The following is a 23,009-nucleotide window of genomic DNA, read 5'->3' as shown; positions in this document are numbered from 1 at the left end:
GTGTCTGTTATATAACACATACATCTGAAAGGCTCCATTGGAAACCAGAGAGGGAACAGATGAGCGTAGAAACCAAGGTTGTATCTGGTACACGTATATACATGAGCCTCTGGATTGGAACAGCTGCCGTGCCTAGGTCATATTATATAAGGTGAAGGTGCATCTATACATGTGTACTATTCATTTTTGCCACAGGTGTGAACTATGTTCAGTGAAGTGAGGGCCCAAGTGAAGCGATGTTGCCCAAGTGCGCATGCGCACGACGGAGGCTGCTCCGTCGTGCGCATGCGCGAGACCCAAATAACGACGGCCAAGCCGTCGTTATGGGTCTCGCACCAAAGGGGGCGTGCTGTCGATGTTGAGTGACAGCATGCCCTCTTTGGTGGGCGTGCCGGGGGCGTGGCTGCCCAGACGGAGGCATTCCCATGGGAACGCCTACCGTCTGGGGCCGGCCCTACTGACATCACTAGTGATGTCAGTGGGAGTGTTTTTAGCTCTGATAGAGCCAACAGCACTCCGGGCTTGCGGCCAACGAGACCCTACCGCAAGGGTCTCGTCGCAAGCCCGATGGTCGCGATGGTCTTGACCATCGAGAACATCTTTTTGGCCGCTCGCATAAGCTGTGGGTGGTCACCCACAGCTATGCAAGCGGCCAGGAGGCCGCTCCAATTTTAGGTAGGACGGCCCTGATTCAGAGCGAGCGCTCTGGTCAGAGCGTCCGGCTCTGAATCAGGCCCTGAGTGTGCACATATCTGTCAGTATCACACCATTGGTGAGTGTGCACATATCTGTCAGTATCACACTATTAGTGAGTGTGCACATATCTGTCAGTATCACACTATCAGTGAGTGTGCACATATCTGTCAGTATCACACCATTAGTGAGTGTGCACATATCTGTCAGTATCACACCATTAGTGAGTGTGCACATATGTCAGTATCACTCTATTAGTGAGTGTGCACATATCTGTCAGTATCACACTATTAGTGAATGTGCACATATCTGTCAGTATCGCACCATTAGTGAGTGTGCACATATCTGTCAGTATCGCACCATTAGTGAGTGTGCACATATCTGTCAGTATCACTCTATATGCAATTTTCTTTTTTTTTTTTTCTTTTTTTTAACTCCCGTCAGAGCGAGCTGATCTGATAAAGGAATTACTGTGGAGAAAGGCTCCATTGTAGGTGCTTGTGGCTGATCACATTTTAGATTTTGCTATGCATATAACCTCTTTGTGAGCACATTTATAGATTCACTATATTACTATACTACATGGCGCTTTTTCTCACCTGAGGCAGGAGAAGGCGGGCGTTGACGGGCTGTGGGACAGGAAGAGGGCATATTCGAGTTGTGGGGCAGTATAATGGCTGTGGGGCAGGAGATGGCAGACATAGGCATGTTCAGGAATAAGGTGGGGTATAAAGGCTGTGGGGCATGAGGATGGCGGAGAAGGGCTGTGGGGTGGGAGAAGATGGGTGTAGATGGGCAGTGGTGCAGGAGAAGGGTGTAGAAGGGCTGTGGAGAGAGAGAACACAGGCGGAGAAGGACTGTGGGGTAGGAGGTGGAGCAGCCGGAAAGGGGATGATCTCCGTCCGGAAACTGCCCATGGTAACCCTAGGGTAGGGTTGGTCAAACCGATCCTCAAGTACCCCTAACAGTTCATGTTTTCCAGGCCACCAAAGGTAAGCAGGAGATGTCTGTGATACTAGTGTATGGGGACAGCGGACCATTCCGGGAGAGGAAGGTAAGCAGGAGATATCTGTGATACTAGTGTATGGGGACAGCGGGCCATTCCGGGAGAGGAAGGTAAGCAGGAGATATCTGTGATACTAGTGTATGAGGACAGCGGGCCATTCCGGGAGAGGAAGGTAAGCAGGAGACATCTGTGATACTAGTGTATGAGGACAGCGGGCCATTCCGGGAGAGGAAGGTAAGCAGGAGATATCTGTGATACTAGTGTATGGGGACAGCGGCCATTCCGGGAGAGGAAGGTAAGCAGGAGATATCTATGATACTAGTGTATAGGGACAGCGGACCATTCCGGGAGAGAAAGGTAAGCAGGAGATATCTGTGATACTAGTGTATGGGGATAGCGGGCCATTCCGGGAGAGGAAGGTAAGCAGGAGATATCTGTGATACTAGTGTATGAGGACAGCGGGCCATTCCGGGAGAGGAAGGTAAGCATGAGACATCTGTGATACTAGTGTATGAGGACAGTGGGCCATTCCGGGAGAGGAAGGTAAGCAGGAGATATCTGTGATACTAGTGTATGGGGACAGCGGGCCATTCCGGGAGAGGAAGGTAAGCAGGAGATATCTGTGATACTAGTGTATGAGGACAGCGGCCATTCTGGGAGAGGAAGGTAAGTAGGAGATATCTGTGATACTAGTGTATGGGGACAGCGGCCATTCTGGGAGAGGAAGGTAAGTAGGAGATATCTGTGATACTAGTGTATGGGGAGAGTGGGCCATTCCGCCAGGGGAAGGTAATCAGGAGATATCTGTGATACCAGTGTATGGGGACAGCGGGCCATTCCGGGAGAGAAAGGTAAGCAGGAGATATCTGTGATACCAGTGTATGGGGACAGCGGCCATTCTGGGAGAGGAAGGTAAGTAGGAGATATCTGTGATACTAGTGTATGGGGACAGCGGCCATTCTGGGAGAGGAAGGTAAGTAGGAGATATCTGTGATACTAGTGTATGGGGAGAGTGGGCCATTCCGCCAGGGGAAGGTAATCAGGAGATATCTGTGATACCAGTGTATGGGGACAGCGGGCCATTCCGGGAGAGAAAGGTAAGCAGGAGATATCTGTGATACTAGTGTATGGGGACAGCGGCCATTCCGGGAGAGAAAGGTAAGTAGGAGATATCTGTGATACTAGTGTATGGGGACAGTAGGACAGGGCTGAAAGATACGCAGGAGATATGTGATATTCCAAGCGTTACCCTAATGAATGGCCCCGATGATGAACATCTTCACCTACTTTTGTAGAAATTAATTATCACCTGCTTTTGTAGAGATGAAGTGATAATGAATGGACCCAGCACAGATACAAATGCACCAGGACATTAAACTAGAGCTGCATTCATATAGGTCAATATCAATGTCTTCCCAATAACCAATGGTTGTCCCCAAAGGACATGTCACGCTTTGGACACTTAAAACCACCTTTATACCTCTCCGGTGCCTGTCCAGGCTAGCGTTAAGGTCCGCTCGCGCTGTGCATCACCCCTGTATAGCACAGTGGTCCACTGACGCTGCTCATCGCTCCCGGCTGGTACTGAGGTCTACTCCTGGCCCTTCTACCCAGTGTCCAGTCACTGAGCATGGAAATTGCTCTCCTCAGTCACTTGCTCACAGCGTGTCCCCCCAGCATGATGGTATACAAACTGCACGCCAGAGTTCCCTCCAGAACAACAGTATGGGCACAGCCATATTGGACTCTATCACCTGACTCTCTTCCACCACTCAGAGTGCTGCTTCCAGACCAGCTGATCGCAGCATCCAATCCCTGGGGATCCCCCCTATAAATTCCATTTCCTGACTGGCGTCTGTTCCCAGTACAATGTCGCTTCCAGCTGAAGTTACAGCTCAATACTGAGCTCCCAGGTAGTCTGTATCTGAACCGTCCCAGTCCATTATATCCATTTCCTAGATCTGGTAGGTATAACAAGTCTCATACACCATCTTGCACAACAGTCTGGTTTTACCACTGAGACTTGTTCTTACAGCTACCATCGGTTCCAGCCGATACCTCCAACCATCGGTCTCATCCAATGCTTCCAACATTGTACTCTTATCAATTAAGTTCCTCAATTCATCAACATCGGTCCCAACCGATCAAGTTCATACTACGACTTATCGCCATGGACACCAGTTGCATTGTGCACTTTCCATAACTTGTATACATCCACACTTTCCCAGTGTCAGAAGTGGAGGCTGGAGGGGGGAGAATAGAGCAGGAAAATGACCCTACGGGTGGGTAAAGGGCGCATGGGGTTCCCCTGGGCTGGGAACAGAACAGGGTTTTGCTCGGCTTTCTCAGTCATGTAAAAGGAAGATGATGCTGTATAGCGAATGCTGAGAGTTTCAATAAGTATAAATATTCATCAGAGGACAATATGGAAGGACATTCGGCAAGCTGGGCGACACGCCATGTTTATAGGGAAAGCCTGTCCTTTATACCCATCACATATAGGGAATTTCCCCTCTGGGAATGGAAATGAGACGTCTGCCACCTCCAACGCTTTACAAAGCGCAATTACATTGCTACACACATCCCAATAATGTAACACTAGGCAGCTGGCTCTGATTTACAGGGACTGTCCCATAATAATGATTCTTCCTCATAATTGGGTCTATTCAGCATTAGCGCAGATGTTATCCCAAATATTGTCGGGTAAAATCGACACAATGATGACGTTTCTAAAGTCGGAAAACTGAACTTTTCTTGTTCTGTGCGTGCTCGGCCATGCGCTTACTTACACTGCGAATAGTCTCCTTCCCCGCAGTGTGGTGACCGCCATGTCCAGCTCCAGCCTCCCAAACCTGGCTCCATTTATTATGTGTACACAGGCTTTATATTAGTCTGTATATATTAATATTTATGTGCTTTTATATATACAATTTATTTCATCTTAGACAGGTTTGGGAGGCTGGAGCTGGACTTTCACTCGCCGGTCACCTCACTGCAGGGAAGGATTCGGGGGCGGAGTTACAAGATCCTGCAGGGACTGATGGGAAAAGTTCCTTCTGCAGTTTTCAGTATGATTTTCATAAGGATTTATTGGGTATTTTAAAGTTTTTTGCTTGCTGAATGTTAAAGCACTGTAGAGAGCAATAGCCTGCGCCTTACAGTGCGATACTCTGTGATATGGGAATTAATGGAGAAGATAATTGCGTTATCTTCTATTATCCATTTGCTCAATAGTGAAAATACTTAAATAATGCAGAAACAATAGTTTTTTTTTTAAAGTAAATATTACATTGCCGAATAGACCCCAGCGTCCCAATGTATTAGCTGAACCAATATTTATGTGGGTGCAGCCTCTGCAGACGCTATGGGGACAGTTCGGTTCAGTCCGGAGCGGTCGCTAAGGCCTACGCGGCAATTTCCCTGCACCCCATAAAGGTAATAAGCCGTAATGTGCGCAGCTGGACATCATGGAACACGGAATAGCCATGTAGGAACAATACAGCCAAGAAGTAACAGGCTCTGCTGTGTGCAGGTAATGAGGCCCTTCCACGCTGACCATCGGACCTATATCCCAATGTTATTAGACAGCGGGAATTTCTCATTACCGGTTCTTTCCCGTAGGTTTTATGAATAGAGATGTATTGGAGAGGAGTATGTAACATGTAATATACATACATGTATGTCCTGCCCTCACACATGTCTTATCTCTTCCATGAAGCTGGTGAGAAGGTGCTATATGTAACATGTAATATACATACATGTATGTCCTGCCCTCACACATGTCTTATCTCTTCCATGGAGCTGGTGAGAAGGTGCTATATGTAACATGTAATATACATACATGTATGTCCTGCCCTCACACATGTCTTCTCTCTTCCCTGAAGCTGGTGAGAAGGTGCTGTATGTAACATGTAATATACATACACTGTATGTCCTACCCTCACACATGTCTTATCTCTTCCCTGAAGCTGGTGAGAAGGTGCTGTATGTAACATGTAATATACATACATGTATGTCCTACCCTCACACATGTCTTATCTCTTCCCTGAAGCTGGTGAGAAGGTGCTGTATGTAACATGTAATATACATACACTGTATGTCCTGCCCTCACACATGTCTTATCTCTTCCATGAAGCTGGTGAGAAGGTGCTGTATGTAACATGTAATATACATACACTGTATGTCCTGCCCTCACACGTCTTCTCTCTTCCCTGAAGCTGGTGAGAAGGTGCTGTATGTAACATGTAATATACATATACTGTATGACCTGCCCTCACACATGTCTTCTCTCTTCCCTGAAGCTGGTGAGAAGGTGCTGGGCGCACAATCCTATGATGAGACCCCCTTTTGAGCAAATTAAAAAAAGCCTGGAGAAAATGAACCCGCACAGAGTCAGCCCCGTGGATATGATGATGAATCTGGTGAGTCTGAGCATAAAGCGATTACTTACTGTAGTCTCCATTCTAGCACCCTGCACCTGTCACACAACCCGTGCCTGGGGTGCTGCTCCCTCTGGTGCTTCTAGCACACGCTGGTCTCTGTATCAGCAGTTGTTGCATCAGCTGAGAGTGCTAGAGGCACCGGAGCAGAGAGCGGCACCCCAGGTAGGAGAGAGGAACTGCACGGGGTGTGTGACAGGTGCAGGGTGCAAGAATGATCACTGTATTGTAACTTTGTCAGTTGTTTGCGTTATTCAGATCTGAAAGTACCTACAGTACAAAGTCATGTCTATATCCGTGTATCCAGTGGGATCTGGGCTCTTGTCATACATCCCTGGGTATAGGTGACAGCAGTAGCCTCTCCCAGATCCCGTATAGCATACAGTATACGCAGGGTGCTCTCTGAGAGATGACTGGCTGATTGCCTGACCCCTATAGATGGAGAAGTACAGTAAGCATTTGGAAGCCATCGTGGCAGAGAGGACGCAGGATCTCTTACAGGAGAAGCAGAAGACTGATCGCCTCCTGTACAGTAAGTAATTCACATTCTGATAGGCCCTAAAGCAAAGAAAATGATCTTTCTCTAGATACACTCAGGGCTGCATCAGCATTGTTACTGTATACAGGCAGTATATTTCCTTCTCTGCATCTCACAGTGATACTGACAAATATTCCGCCAGTATATAGCACGACTAATATGCCGCCAGTGTATAGCACAACTAATATGCCGCCAGTGTATAGCACAACTAATATGCCACCAGTATATAGCACAACTAATATGCCACCAGTATATAACATGATTAATATGCCACCAGTATATAGCACAACTAATATGCCGCCAGTATATAGCACAACTAATATGCCACCAGTATATAGCACGACTAATATGCCACCAGTATATATGACGACTAATATGCCACCAGTATATAACACGACTAATATGCCACCAGTATATAAAACGCAACTAATATGGCACCAGTATATAACACGACTAATATGGCACCAGTATATAACACGACTAATATGGCACCAGTATATAAAACGCAACTAATATGGCACCAGTATATAACACGACTAATATGCCACCAGTATATAACACGACTAATATGGCACCAGTATATAACACGACTAATATGCCACCAGTATATAACATGACTAATATGCCACCAGTATATAACACAACTAATATGCCACCAGTATATAACACAACTAATATGCCACCAGTATATAACACAACTAATATGCCACCAGTATATAAAACGCAACTAATATGCCACCAGTATGTAACACGACTAATATGCCACCAGTATGTAACACGACTGATATGCCGCCAGTATATAGCACAACTAATATGCCGCCAGTATATACCATGACTAATATGCCACCAGTATATAACACGACTAATATGCCGCCAGTATATACCATGACTAATATGCCGCCAGTATATAACGCGACTTACCTGTCTGGTGAGGTTGAGCATTGACTCCTTCCACTGAGACGTCCTCTGCTGTGTCATTTGCTGACCACTACAGGTTACTAACAAATGCGCATGCGCGATGGCGGGAATCCAGCAAAGACTGGATGGCCTTGCCGACTGTACCGCTGACAACAGCTATAGTCGGAAGGCCGAGGTTACCGTTGTTTGCTAAATATAGAAGTGATGTCACAACACCAACAGAAACGAGTGCTAGGGGGGTAATGACTCGTTATATGAGCCCTCACTTACTGACTAAGAGCTCAGGTTATTCTCTGATCATTTCGGTAGCGTTCCCCATATAAGGACTCTTTCATCTCTCCCAGTAAGTACAATATCCTGGTACAATATTATCCAGGTCTAACTTCATGGTCCTCTTATTTAAGTGGGCGCCCCACCCCCCCGGCTTATTTATTGCCCTCACCTGTCACCTGTCCAGGCCTCATCCCTATATTTACTTAGCAGCTGTCCGGAGGGGCTAGCTAGGTGGCCGCAGCCAGGGGGGCATCCAGTAATAAATTAGTGTCCTCTCTGGGGGCCAATATAAGACGCCAAACTGAAAGCTAAACAGTGGGGTGGTGGGGGGGGGGAGTTCTGCACTAGAAACATAAACTGAATGGATCGGCAATTTGCGGTCGGCTAATTGGTCACTGTACAAGGCAGCGAGATGTCCTCCGTCAGGTTGCCAAGGACACGGTCAAAAGACCTCACTTGGGCTCCTATAGATTAATGGTTTTATTTCTCAGTATAAAACAGACTGGGAAGGGGATGGTGTAGCATACAGGAGGTGTCAGCGAGTTCTATAAGAATACTCCTGGTGATCTGTATAACATGTAAGTATATATATGACATCTTCCTGTACCTATGTACGGCACACGCTACTAATATTACTCGGATCTTTAAACGGCATTTTATTGGCTATCGCCTATCATGTGTTTTGGATAACCAATATAATAAATCCGAATTTGCGGTAAAGTGACGATAAGAACCGAGTAAACGAGTCCGAGCCTGCACATCCCTACTTATTATACAGACATGGGGCCTGATCCACCGCCTCACGCAGAGTGCTCACATCTGCTGCCGCATTGCGTGACTGAAAATGGCTGCGGATTTCCGCCTGTACTCGGGTTTGGATGGATCTATGTGGCCGCGCTGCCCCTATATCCCTGTGTGAGAGCAGGCCTGGCTGTCAGCAGGAAAGAAAAAACATACAACAGCGCTTGGCTTTCAATTATATATAAAATGTAATACCACAAATTTATATATCAAAGAGAAATCAATCACAATTTATTACATACACATAAACAAACATATATAAAAAAATACATAAAAAATATATAATTATACAATGGTACCCGTCAATTCTATCTCAGTGCAATTAGTACACATGTAAATTGCTCTAATTGCACAGGTAAAGATGTTAATCATGAGTTGAGCAACTGCACAAGCTTCAAGTGTCCCGAATAATTGCAAATTATTTGAGCTCAAATGTTCCCAAAAGGTAAGCCAATTTAAGGCAGACCTAGCAAAGTATTGTGGCACTGGCAGTCTTAGATAGCAATTTATATGCATAGAATTTCCGCCTGCACTCGGGTTTGGATGGATCTATGTGGCCGCGCTGCCCCTATATCCCTGTGTGAGAGCAGGCCTGGCTATCAGCAGGAACTTACACCAGCCCTATCCTGTGGCGCAAAAGGTCTGCGGCAAATTGCTGGATCTCTGCATTGGCGCACCTCTAAATTATTCTGTCTACATGCCCACATGGCACAACGTAGGCAAAGTGCCAACGCCCCATCCCTGCCTAGTTACCCACTTAGCCGCAAGTGGTGGTCTGGCTGATTTCCGTGCTACTGTGAACATCTGCACAGATGAGAAGTACGTCTCGTTACACCGCATTACGCCTCGTTATGCCTCATTAAGCTGTATTATGCCTCGTTATGCCTCATTAAGCTGCATTATGCCTCGTTATGCCTCAGTACGCCTCATTAAGCTGCATTATGCCTTGCTATGCCTCATTAAGCTGCATTATGCCGCAGTATGCCTCATTAAGCTGCATTATGCCTCAGTACGCCTCATTAAGCTGCATTATGCCTCGTTATGCCTCAGTACGCCTCATTAAGCTGCATTATGCCTCAGTACACCTCATTAAGCTGCATTATGCCTCATTAAGCTGCATTATGCCTCATTAAGCTGCATTATGCCTCATTAAGCTGCATTATGCCTCATTAAGCTGCATTATGCCTCATTAAGCTGCATTATGCCTCATTAAGCTGCATTATGCCTCATTAAGCTGCATTATGCCTCATTAAGCTGCATTATGCCTCATTAAGCTGCATTATGCCTCATTAAGCTGCATTATGCCTCAGTACGCCTCATTAAGCTGCATTATGCCTCGTTATGCCTCAGTACGCCTCATTAAGCTGCATTATGCCTCAGTACGTCTCATTAAGCTGTATTATGCTTCGTTATGCCTCATTAAGCTGCATTATGCCTCGTTATGCCTCATTAAGCTGCATTATGCCTCGTTATGCCTCATTAAGCTGCATTATGCCTCAGTACGCCTCATTAAGCTGCATTATGCCTCAGTACGCCTCATTAAGCTGCATTATGCCTCAGTACGTCTCATTAAGCTGCATTATGCCTCAGTACGCCTCATTAAGCTGCATTATGCCTCAGTACGCCTTGTGACCATACGAGTGCAAAAAATGATGCAGTCACTTTGTGTGAAAATCTCAGAATAAGGCCCATTGTGGTCATATATATGTGAGCTGCCATATACTACCAATATAATCATTTTATTGGAAGCAGAAAAGCCTAACCGTAACACACACGCAGACTGTTACTACCCATACCATCGATGTTTCTGTATTATATCAGGAAGACTGTTGTATTTCCTAACCAGACGTCCTGATATCTGCGCACATTACCAGGTATGCTTCCCAAGCCCGTGGCGGATGATCTTCGGCAAGGTCTGACTTGTGAGGCTCAGAGTTACTCTAACGCCACCGTCTATTTCAGGCAGGTTCCCTGCATGCTTGTGCTTTGTGGTGTATGTTCTGCTGTACAGCTGTGATTATAGACCTAGAGAATGTGCAGGTCCTGTAACATGAAATGATCACGGAAGGGAACGTGGCCAGAACTCAATGGCGACCCCCAACATTGGAGAGATTGTTATCGGGACAGGTGGCATGGCCGCAGCACGCATTATAATGGACGTCACGCCCAGAATAGACATGTTAGGCAAAAAGAGCCTTTTTGGGGCAACATCACCCAACCAATCTGCAAATCCTCCCAGCCCTCCTGATTGTAGGACAGCGAGACAGACCCCTCTAATTGGGATTGCCCTGCCGAAATCAGGACCATTTGTGAATATCTACAGTAGGTGCCCCTAATGCCCCTACTCTAAAATCTCACCTGCATTGCCACAGGCACAAGTGGTAGGTGAGTGCGCCAGTAAATGTATCCTGCGCTCCAGCAATCAGGATAGTCGGGGCAATCGGGAGGTATTCTATATAATACAAATGGCATTGTGGGGTAATTCCACCTGTGCTGTTTACAGCAATTTGCTAAATCTTTATTTAACAAACCAAAAACCCAACAAATTTAGAATGTGTGACACTTCTTGTTTGAAAGAGAAGACTCCACCAGGAAGGGCTCATTGACCAGTATCGCATTTAGGTGCGCAGAACTACAGCAACCAATCAGCGTTTAGCTTTTATCTGTGTGTAGTGAAAACAAGTGTCTGATTGGTAGTCATGGTTAAGCGCATGTTCTGCTGTTGGCCAATATTATGGCAATACAACCTCAGTGATGTCACTGATTCCTGATAGACTATTACCATGGTCTCTGGGCTAAGCCATAACATGTCTGGGGCCTGTGTGCAGGTGATATTTCCAAACATGTCCCAAGTTGTCTATGAAGTTACGTTGGTCTCCAAACATCTGTTGTATGACTGAGAACCGCACTAACCATTAATTCTATTTACTCTCTGCTGCGTAGTGATATTGTCGGGTTCACTTCACTCTCCGGGGCCAGCACGCCCCACCAAGTGGTCAATTTCCTGAATAAGTTGTATACCAAGTTTGATGACATCATTGACAATTATGATGTGTACAAGGTGGAAACCATTGGAGATGCATGTAAGTATTATTATTATTCCTATCTTGGTAGGGAGCAGATTACAGTGATCAATGCAAGCGAGGATGAGGGTTTTAGTGGCTGATGGAAGGGGCAGGTCCTGGAGATGTTGTGAAGATGGTTTATAACATTGGTGTCTTGTAATGTACAAGTGCTTATTTACTCCCAAACTTGGTCCTCAAAGTACCCTAACAGTCCAGGTTTTAAGAATATCCATGCTTCCTTAGTACACCAGTCATTTTGATTTAACCTTCTGTGGTGCTCAACTATGAATATCCTTAAAACCTGGACTGTTAGGGTGCCTTAAGGACAGAGGTGTGGGCGCCACTGTAGCAGGGGTATTATAAATTAGTGGAGTGTAATACCTGAGCTGCCACAGTTTTAGCATGACTTCAGTGATTACAATGTGGATGACGTCACGTCAGACCAGTCAGACCAATGTAAGACCAGTGACAACTGTAACATAATGGCGAAGATGTCAATTGAAAGATGTTTAATATAAGATAGACGTGAGAGAGCCGTCCATGGGTACATTATACAAACCGAGGGACCGTCCTAAATTTCAAATGGTCGCAGAGTGAAAATCTGAATTGTTACTAAAATAAGCCCTTTATTGCTCATTCCCGTGATAAAACGCAGCTTATTATTATCCCAGGCACAACGGCCGTCATGTAACTCTCTTACCTAGGGTCGTATTCAATTAGCGGGGAAAAGTCCGGTTTGGCGAAAAGCGCAATGATTTTGCCTCATTCGCCAGTTTGATTTTGCCTCATTCGATGTTTTCGCCATGTGCGTCCCCGCTTTTCGCCCTATTCCAAAACAGGCGAAAATGTGGATAGGAGAATGTAGTGAATAACGAAACTAGCAAAAATGACAGCATATTGGGGAAATCAGTCTGTACCCCATAAAAAGCCTCACTGACCCTGGGAAGGAATATAGAAGAGTATTAATAGCCCTAATAAAAGCATTTAGTGATCTTAAATTGAGTCAAATGAATGTTATATGCACAAGTGTGGAAAAATGATATAAAGCAATGTTTTTGGAGAAAAATAAGTACCGTAGTTAAATTTGGGGTACATGTAAATGGGTACTAATATATTTTGGTGTCTCTAAAGTGAAGATTTTAAAAAATCTATAAAATACACCAGCTGTAGCCTCCTCCTCCTAAAAACACTCAGGTCGCTTTTAGGGTGTGTTTAAGGGGTTTTTTTTTTGCCTTATTAGTCATTGGGGGGGGTCCAAAGGGTTCTGAATCAAGGGCCTGATTCAGAGCTGAACGTTCTGACCAGAGCGCTCGCTCTGAATCAGGGCCCTCCTACCTTTTTTTGGAGCGTCCTCATGGACGCACGCATAGCTGTGGGTTACCACCCACAGCTATAGCGAGCGTTCATGATGATGATCGCGACCATCGGGCTTGCGACGGAGACCCTGCGGTAGGGTCTCGCTGCCGCAAGCCCTGGAGTGATTTTGGCTCTATCAGAGCCAAAATCACTCCCACTGACATCACTAGTGATGTTAATGGGGCCGGCTTGAGACGGTAGGCGTTCCCATGGGAACGCCTCCATCTGGCAGGCACGCCCACCAAAGGGGGCGTGAGGTGTCAATCAAAATCGACAGCACACCCCCTTTGGTGCGAGACCCGGAGCGATGGAGAGCCCGTCGCTCGCTGGGTTTCACGCATGCGCACGACGGAGCTCCCTCCGTCGTGCGCATGTGCAGTGGGGGGAACATCGACCCGCTTGCGAGCGTACTGCCGCTCACAAGCGGGTCTGAATGACCCCCCCAAGTCCCTACATTTATAGATTTTGCACCTATTTTCGCCTGCCTTTGAGTGGAGAAACTTATTGAATTGGGTGAAAAGCGGAAAACAGGCGAAAGTGCAAATCGGTGAAAACTATTCACCAATCGCAGCTTTTCGCCTTTAATTGAATTTAACCCGTAATCTGCAAGATGGAGTTCAATGGGATCAGTTACTCGCCTACTTTAACTACAGTATGATGTCATATTTGGAAACGGTCAATGGTTTCATCCATTGGGGAATGATGTGATCAGTGTAGTATCACAGGACAGGAGGCAAACATTTATGGATGACCTTAACTAAAATCTAATTAGTTATTTACATGACTATTTCCCTCCATCTGATCACAATATTATGTCATTCTCATCACTCTCTAACCTTTACAGCTGACTTTATACCAATAGTTACCCCCTTACTACCATTCCCCAGAGATTCTGACGCACTTAGCCCAATAGTGATCTCTTATAATGATGTACTAATAATAATAATGACTAATCGCTTTGGCACGACCACTGTTTCCGCACTGTAGATATGGTAGTATCCGGCGTGCCTAAGGAAAACGGAATAAAGCACGTGGCGGAGATCGCCAGCATGGCGCTAGACTTGGTGTCCGTCTGTCACTCCTTCAGGATTCCACATATACCAGATGCTAAGCTGAAGATCCGGGCTGGGGTGCACTCAGGTGGGGAAAGCCGGTCATGTCATTGGGGCTTCTGGCCTTACATAGATACTGTCGGTGATGATAGGGGGTGATATGATTCTGTGAATGCCATATTACAAAGCAATAACAATATATTAACATTTGAAATAATATGACTTGATGATGTGGTAAATGCCCCTTGTTGGTCACTGAGTAATAAGTATACGTTTACAGGTTCATAAAACGTGCAGTATTTAACCCTCTTCCTATGGTTAAAGCACTTAGGGCCTGATTTAGACCCGCTCGCGAACGGGTCGATGTTTGGCCACTGAGCATGCCGGAGCCGGCTCCAACGTGCGCATGCGGGAGACCCGGCTAGCGACGGGCGCTCCGTCGCTACGGGTCTCGCACCAAAGCAGGGCAGCTGTCGATTTTGATTGACAGCTTGCCCCGTTTTGGAGGGGGGTGGGGGGGGTGGCTGGCTAAACGGAGGCATTCCCGAAGGAACGCCTGTCATTTGGGGGGCGGCCCCACTGACATCACGAGTGATGATGGTGGGTGAGCTTCCGGCTCTAATAGAGGCGAAACTCACTGAGGCTTGCGGGAACGAGACCCTACCACAAGGGTCTCGTCACAAGCCCCGATGGTCTCGACCATCACCTGGCCGCTCGCAATAGCTGTGGGTGGTCACCCACAGCTAAGTGAGCGGCCAGGAGGACGCACAAAAAATAAAGAAAAACGCCATGATTCAGAGCGAGCGCTCTTTCAGAGCATCCGGCTCTGAATCAGGCCCTTAGCTCCAGTATAAGGGTCATATCAGACTGTCAGTAAATCCCCCCCATTGCCTTGTTGAGCACTATGTAGCGAGCAATAAAATACCCCATCAGTTGCCCTGGGAAAGGCTTTGTATGAAGCACATTAGGTATAAGCCATTCTCTCTCCAGGTCCGGCTTCCTCTAGACTGCACAGCACAGGGAGACGGTCCTGGAGGAGGCATAGCCAGGGGCGCCGAGGAAGGGAGAGGCAGTACTGATTGCCCAGGCTTGCTGGATGGGCTCGGCGGGGGCCTGGGTCCAACGCTCACCCCCTTAGTCCTGTCAGCGGCACCCAGCAGACACTGCTGTATACTGGGCTGCAGCGAGTACAAAGAGGCTGCTGCCGCTGAGTTCAGCAAAATTCTCCTCTGTCTGCACTTGATAGGAGGGGAGATGGCGATCGCACTAATTGCGCCCCCCCCCCCTGGATCTGCTCTGGCTAAGGGGCACAACGGTGCCACAAATACTGGCCACACCTCCTTTCATTAAGTCACGTCCTTTTTCCAGTACCTGGGCATGGCCTGGCCCCGGGCATAGCGCACTCTGAAAGTGCAACATAGAAGTTGAGGTTGACGGATTAGAGCTGACCCCAAAGCCGTCTTCCTCCATACCTCACAGACCTGCTGTTAGAGAGAGCATAGGGCAGATACAGTAGAGAGGCCATCGGTATGGTTACCATCGATGGCAAAATAAAAAGTGGCCATCGATGGTAACCAACTATGCAATGGATGACCATCAATGGCTTCAACTGATGGTCATCCCTGTTCTATGACTGACTGGCCCGTGGGCCAATCAGAACTAGGAGGCATGGCTTTGCAGGTGTTGGGGGGCGGAGCTATGCTCCGTGTCCCGCCACCTTGAAAAAAAATTATTCGGTTATGTTCTTCCATCAATGGAGGGAAATCATCTGGTTCTCCCCCATTGATGGGAAAAACATTTGACATCGGCCATAAACCATCGATGATTATGATTCGTCGATGGCCATCCCTAATATACAGTGTGCCACACTGAAAGCTCCCTCATGGGTCAATGGGGAACAACGTTTTTTTGGGGGGGTAACTAAATTTAAAACTGTTAAATCTTATTAAATACGTCTATGTGTCTATAAGATGCGCCTTTTAGGAGCCATATCCTTGCACATGTAGTAGTGTCTTGGCAAGGTGCTTCTGTAACCTAGGCGCCCCCCACCGCCACCAGTCCCAGCACATGTGATGTCATGACATCACGGAGGCTGGCGTCCGGCACATCCTAAGGACGTGGATCGGCTTTCCAGGCGGCAAGTGTCTGAGCTAATGATGATGACAGCTGCATCTTCTCACTAGACATATCTCCACGTACAGAGACTGGGGTATACACAGCCGGGCCGCAAGATGCTGTTGATGTGGAGTAATTATCTCTTATGGCCCAAAAACTATTTTGTATTGATCAATGTAACTATAAGAGCTTTAAACCTGTGTCCTGGGCACTGGGAGAAGTAAACCTGACATAGGACTGTGTCCCTCTGCTTTGAAGGCCCCGTTGTCGCTGGTGTAGTGGGAACTAAAATGCCCCGTTACTGTCTATTTGGAGACACGGTGAACACAGCATCCAGAATGGAGTCCACCAGTGAAGGTAAATGATATTGCACATTCCCATCTTACGTATGGCCAAAGAGGAATCCTTAACCAAAAACAGGACGACTCGCCTGGCATGCTGGGGGGGCTGGTTGAGACCCCCCCTGTGACTTTTGTGACCTATTCCATGCAATTATAAAACGTGTGCAGTCCTCTTCAGCTAACTACGTTGGACAGCACAGACCTAATATAGAAGTTGATCCAATATGAAAACATACGTGTAACAGTCGCAGGGTTAGAGCAGGGTTAGCGCCACTTCTTGGCCGTGTCTTTTATTGTGCACACTACAGTACCTATATAGCATTACTTACGGTGGTATAAGTAACGTACAGTACCTATATAGCATTACTTAGGGTGGTGTAAGTAACGTACAGTACCTATATAGCATTACTTAGGGTGGTGTAAGTAACGTACAGTACACTCAATATAATAAATACAGCAAGACAGTAGAATATTAGAATAAAAAATGTATACATTGTCTAAAGCAGTGTGGTGCACCAGTGTGACCATGGAAATGCCTCCATATAGCTTTATATACCCCCAGTATATATTCCTAACTCAATATGTACCATATAGCCCAATCCTGACCACTTCACTAGGTGGGATGACCACTCACTCACTCATATGGTATATATATATATATATATACATGTATGAGAAATATACACATTGTACATCTGGTTAAGTATAAGACAACATTGTACATGTAACAATTGTTCTGTTCTATTCATTAGCCCTAAAGATTCAGTGCAGCTCCAGTGCGGCTGATCTGCTGCAGCAAATTGGGGGCTATATCCTCCTCTGCCGGGGTCCGCAGGATGTAAAGGTAAAATAGCAATTGAAGATGGGCAACTTTTTTTTTTCCCTGGTGGATAAGTAAATGATCCCCGGTGCAGCAATAAGCACCACATGAAGAGCCAGCAGCCGGCTCTGCCACACAGATCAGGTATAATGGGCGCTATTCATGTGCATTACTGAGATGGCTACCGTTACTTACCACTATATATCACGTCAAATCAATGCAATATACTGTATATAGTAATAATGTATAGCCATTCAGTAATAACCGGTCTGCCGGCCTCCCCCGATAAACGGCCCCTCCATGATCCTGGCAAGCAGCATGCAGACCGATATATCGGGAGTCCGATAAGTCTTCTTCCCACTGCTCATGTGACAGCAGTGCCAATGTCAGAGTATCAGCTGACGGTGACATCATATCCCAACGCCACACTCCCAGCCCATTACCAACATGGCAGAGCACCAGCCTAGGCATCCGCTGCGGTAGAAACTATTTCCCCTTCAGAGATTGTACCTGGAAGTGACGTGCACTGAGGGCAGAAGTGCAGTTTCCTGCCCACACAGTCCACCAAAAAAAGAAAGTTGGCTCCTTGCGGGCTCGCTTCGCTCCCACGCTTCGAGCTATGATTATATTCCCCCTCTATGCCCACTTGGATGGTAGGGAATGACGTTGGACACTGGCTGATGATGTTAGGGTCAATCTACGGAAGGGGATCTAGCTGTTTCCCATCCACTGCACTTAGAAACAACAAGGGGATACTGCGCTGGGGTGCCTAAGTCAAAACACTGCGAGTATGTAAATATACACAATGTATTAAAACCAAGAATAAATAATATTATAAATAGAGAATCCAAAAATCTGGCACTCTATGCAAAAAATTAGCTTGGCCAGGTGCAACCACACAATTGTGGTGGCACCTGGTATAGTTCGGGGCAGCATATTGTTATAGCTCACTAGAGTGTGCCCAGTTATCAGTGTGCTGCTACAGAGAGAGGTATAGGTAGGGCAGCATAATGTTATAGCTCACTAGAGTATGCCCAGTTATCAGTGTGCTGCTACAGAGAGAGGTATAGGTAGGGCAGCATAATGTTATAGCTCACTAGAGTATGCCCAGTTATCAGTGTGCTGCTACAGAGAGAGGTATAGGTAGGGCAGCATAATGTTATAGCTCACTAGAGTATGCCCAGTTATCAGTGTGCTGCTACAGAGAGAGGTATAGGTAGGGCAGCATAATGTTATAGCTCACTAGAGTATGCCCAGTTATCAGTGTGCTGCTACAGAGAGAGGTATAGGTAGGGCAGCATAATGTTATAGCTCACTAGAGTATGCCCAGTTATCAGTGTGCTGCTACAGAGAGAGGTATAGGTAGGGCAGAATAATGTTATAGCTCACTAGAGTGTGCCCAGTTATCAGTGTGCTGCTACAGAGAGAGGTATAGGTAGGGCAGCATAATGTTATCACTCACTAGAGTGTGCCCAGTTATCAATGTGCTGCTACAGAGAGAGGTATAGGTAGGGCAGCATAATGTTATAGCTCACTAGAGTATGCCCAGTTATCAGTGTGCTGCTACAGAGAGAGGTATAGGTAGGGCGGCATAATGTTATAGCTCACTAGAGTGTGCCCAGTTATCAGTGTGCTGCTACAGAGAGAGGTATAGGTAGGGCGGCATAATGTTATAGCTCACTAGAGTGTGCCCAGTTATCAGTGTGCTGCTACAGAGAGAGGTATAGGTATGGGCAGTATAATGTTATAGCTCACTAGAGTGTGCCCAGTTATCAGTGTGCTGCTACAGAGAGAGGTATAGGTAGGGGCAACATAATGTTATCGCTCACTAGAGTGTGCCCAGTTGTCAGTGTGCTGCTACAGAGAGAGGTATAGGAAGGGCAGCATAATGTTATAGCTCACTAGAGTGTGCCCAGTTATCAGTGTGCTGCTACAGAGAGAGGTATAGGTAGGGCAGCATAATGTTATAGCTCACTAGAGTATGCCCAGTTATCAATGTGCTGCTACAGAGAGAGGTATAGGTAGGGCAGCATAATGTTATAGCTCACTAGAGTGTGCCCAGTTATCAGTGTGCTGCTACAGAGAGAGGTATAGGTAGGGCAGCATAATGTTATAGCTCACTAGAGTGTGCCCAGTTGTCAGTGTGCTGCTACAGAGAGAGGTATAGGTAGGGCAGCATTATGTCTCATGCTCGTTGCCAGGGGTCTCATGCTCTGAATTTCACGCTCGTTGCCAGGGGTTTCACGCTCGTTGCCAGGGGTTTCACGGGAGAAGATGCAGCTTTCTGCATCTTCTCCCAGCAGTGCCAGCGTTCCCTGCACTTCCAGGCACGCTATGTGCTATACGCTGGCCTAACAGACACTAGAGGTCCAGTAGGATCTCTAGCATCTGTCTCCTCCTAGGTGGCGGCCATTTTTGGAGGGCCGTTTTCAGCAGATGCCATGCGGACGGCTAATCCACATGGAATCTGCAGCCCCCAAGCCACTGCGCTCCCCAAGCCTCCGCAGGGGCTGAGTCAGCCCTTAAGCACCCCCTCAAATCCGGAGCCCGGTGCACATGCACCTGTAGTTCCCCTCTAGTTGCGGCCCTGCCGTAGCCTAACCTTTTCCTTTCCCTAGTGCCTAAGCCTATTCTCCTCTCCCATAGCCTAACCTTCCCCCTAGTGCCTAACCCTCCCGTAGCCTAACCTTTTCCTCCCTATTACCTAAGCCTATTCTCCTCTCCCGTAGCCTAACCTTCCCCCTGGTGCCTATCCCTCCCGTAGCCTAACCTTTTCCTCCCTAGTACCGAAGCCTATTCTCCTCTCCCGTAGCCTAACCTTCCCCCTAGTGCCTATCCCTCCCGTAGCCTAACCTTTTCCTCTCCCTAGTGCCTAAGCCTATTCTCCTCTCCCGTAGCCTAACCTTCCCCCTGGTGCCTATCCCTCCCGTAGCCTAACCTTTTCCTCCCTAGTACCGAAGCCTATTCTCCTCTCCCGTAGCCTAACCTTCCCCCTAGTGCCTATCCCTCCCGTAGCCTAACCTTTTCCTCCCTAGTACCTAAGCCTCTTCTCCTCTCCCGTAGCCTAACCTTCCCCTTAGTGCCTAACCCTAACCATTCCGTAGCCTAACCCTAACCCTCCCGTAGCCTAACCTTTTCGTCTCCCTAGTGCCTAAGCCTCTTCTCCTCTCCCGTAGCCTAACCTTCCCCCTAGCCTAACCTTTTCCTCTCCCTAGTACCTAAGCCTATTCTCCTCTCTCGTAGCCTAACCATCCCATAGCCTAACCTTTTCCTCTCCCTAGTGCCTAAGCCTCTTCTCCTCTCCCGTAGCCTAACCTTCCCCCTAATGCCTAACCCTAACTCTATGCTGCTGGTCCGTGCAAAATGTCAACCTTTCATATGTCGACATTCTGTGGGTGCCAACAAGTTCAATGTGAATATTTCAATAATGTCGACAGCATAACTATGGACTTTGGCCCTCATTCAGAGCCGCTCGCTATTTGCGGTCGTTCGTTCTAAAACAAATGAACCGTTCGCTAATTGCGGTCTGTTCACGCCTCTAAGTCTGAACGAGCGAGCAAAACTTGCGGTTGTAATTTTGAAAAATACGCCCCCTTGCCGCTCGCACCATACGTCATGTCCGCTATTTATTAGATTAATCGAGTACATCGAACAGCGTATGAACTGCTCGCTATTCTTGTGGCTGGTTTTTTCAACCGCTATTTTGCGAGCAGTTCTGAGTAAAAAAAAAACAAGTGACGTGGTCAATGACGCTGCTGTATTAATTAGGCACTCCCTTAAAACGCCCATTTTGACCTTTAAGCACGCCTGCGTTCGAATTCCACACCCCCGTTTTCAAGCACCTTCCCCTGTTACCACCCACATACGCCTCCTCCTGTCACTCAAAATAGCAGACATTCGCTATATAGCGAACAAGCGATTTTCGGACGCACTGACTGGTTCGCGCATGCGTATTAAAATCCGTACGCATGCGCAGATGTGCGAACATCGGTCAGAACGAACGAGTGGCCGCTTACGAGCGGCTCTGAATCAGGGCCTTTGTGACTACATCCCTGGGATTCTGTGATCTGTATAAGAGATCTCTGCTTACAGCCTTTTTAGTGCTACCATACTGCCCTGACTACTTCAAGTTCTAACCTTATAATTTACATTAGAGGGTACATTATACCATATATAGCTAATGCCAATTACACAGCCTATTCTGTACTAGCTAATAGCCAGAGGCATTTGATTATAACCAGCATAAGGAAAGTTGCCAAATTTATATTTGTATTTATCTATCATTTGTTTCAGGGGAAAGGACTGATGACAACGTGGTGGCTGGACAGGAAGGAGAAAGGCGGAAATTGGAAGATATAAAACACATTCTGAGTCACTTTATCCAATAATCATTAATAACCTAATATACGAATGTTACCATGTTATAGTCAGCTGGAAGGAGGTCTGAACTATCTATTAAAGGACAATATTATCAGGGGAGAGCACTGGTCACCGGATGAACCTGGATGGAGGTGTAGTCTCGGAGGATATCGTCACCTTCCCAAAAGATGGCATCAATTCCGTAACAGCAGAAACACCAACCTCTGCCTCAGTCACATTAGGCCATGATCGCAGGATGTCTCCTCGCCAGTAATATAAACCGCGAGCTGGTGTCAGCAGGGAAACATTGCCACCAACGTTCTGTGTAAACCGTTGCATAAAATTGTATGTCCTATAGAAAAAGTAATAAATATATTAGGATTAGGTATATATTACTGATTTGGACATTTTGATTAAGTCATGTTTTAGCTGAGACGTAGACTTGTAGTAAATAGAATATTTTTTTATTTATTTATATTATTTATTTTTAGACTATTTAAACTTGTAGTAAATAGCTCATAGGATGTAAATCAGCGAGTGCCAGAAGCTGTGAGAGTTTTATGAAACGAATGAGCCGGACAACCTGCCAACGCTTCACGAGGACGCCCACTTTCAGATAATTTGCTGTAAAAGCGAAACCCACAAAGCATTCTGTCCATTAACTCCCCTCCCTGCCGCATGGTAGAGCCGCAGGAGTTCTGTTATCATCATCCTTTATTAATAGGGTGCCACCAGGGGTCCGTAGTGCCTTTATAAAGGCATTTATCATTTGTTATAAGTGCAATTATAACAGGATATAAAGTGCACAGAAATCACATTACTGTCAGCCGATATATTTGGTAGAAACCGTTTTTTTTTACATCCTCTCTTAACTAAAAAATGTTCATAAAAATCTGAGATGGTCGGTGCAGACACCTGGCTGCGCTGACGTGGAATGACCCATCACATAAGTAACCACAGTACAGGAAGAAGGATAATACATATACGGATAACCCAGGTGGTCCAAGTGGTTGAAGCAAAGTTTAACCTGTAAATAGTTTAATGTAAGGTGTGATGCCCTGTAAAGATTTTTAGACTTGCAGGTGACATTATTTGTTACAATTATAATGTTAATGCACAATTAGCCATTTGCATGCTATGATAAATGTAGTTTTGGAGCAAATTGAGTAGTTTTCCCCTTACATAGAACCCCAAACAGGAATAATTTGGAAGCATAAATGACAGAAAGGTTGT

The 23,009-nt window shown here is 46.5% G+C and overlaps 1 protein-coding gene across 1 annotated transcript in view; it reads left to right on the top strand.

The window, feature by feature from the left end:
• The window catches only part of LOC148435691 (atrial natriuretic peptide receptor 2-like), a 66,451-nt gene extending 44,357 nt beyond the window's left edge, over nt 1-22,094 (top strand). Inside the window, exons 10-17 of the mRNA XM_088465638.1 lie at nt 6,001-6,120; nt 6,577-6,670; nt 10,543-10,630; nt 11,612-11,751; nt 14,077-14,229; nt 16,515-16,613; nt 17,350-17,441; nt 21,711-22,094. Of these exons, the coding sequence (XP_088321764.1) occupies nt 6,001-6,120; nt 6,577-6,670; nt 10,543-10,630; nt 11,612-11,751; nt 14,077-14,229; nt 16,515-16,613; nt 17,350-17,441; nt 21,711-21,776 (852 nt within the window). The 3' untranslated portion in view covers nt 21,777-22,094. The remainder of the gene's footprint in view (nt 1-6,000; nt 6,121-6,576; nt 6,671-10,542; nt 10,631-11,611; nt 11,752-14,076; nt 14,230-16,514; nt 16,614-17,349; nt 17,442-21,710) is intronic.
• The last annotated feature ends 915 nt before the right edge of the window (nt 22,095-23,009 follow it).

The sequence above is a fragment of the Taudactylus pleione genome, unplaced genomic scaffold (assembly GCF_031769625.1).
Source record: "Taudactylus pleione unplaced genomic scaffold, aTauple2 ptg002072l, whole genome shotgun sequence".
NCBI classification, from domain to species: domain Eukaryota; kingdom Metazoa; phylum Chordata; class Amphibia; order Anura; family Myobatrachidae; genus Taudactylus; species Taudactylus pleione.
Note: the sequence above shows the minus strand (reverse complement) of the source record. Positions and strands in the feature narration are given on the sequence as shown.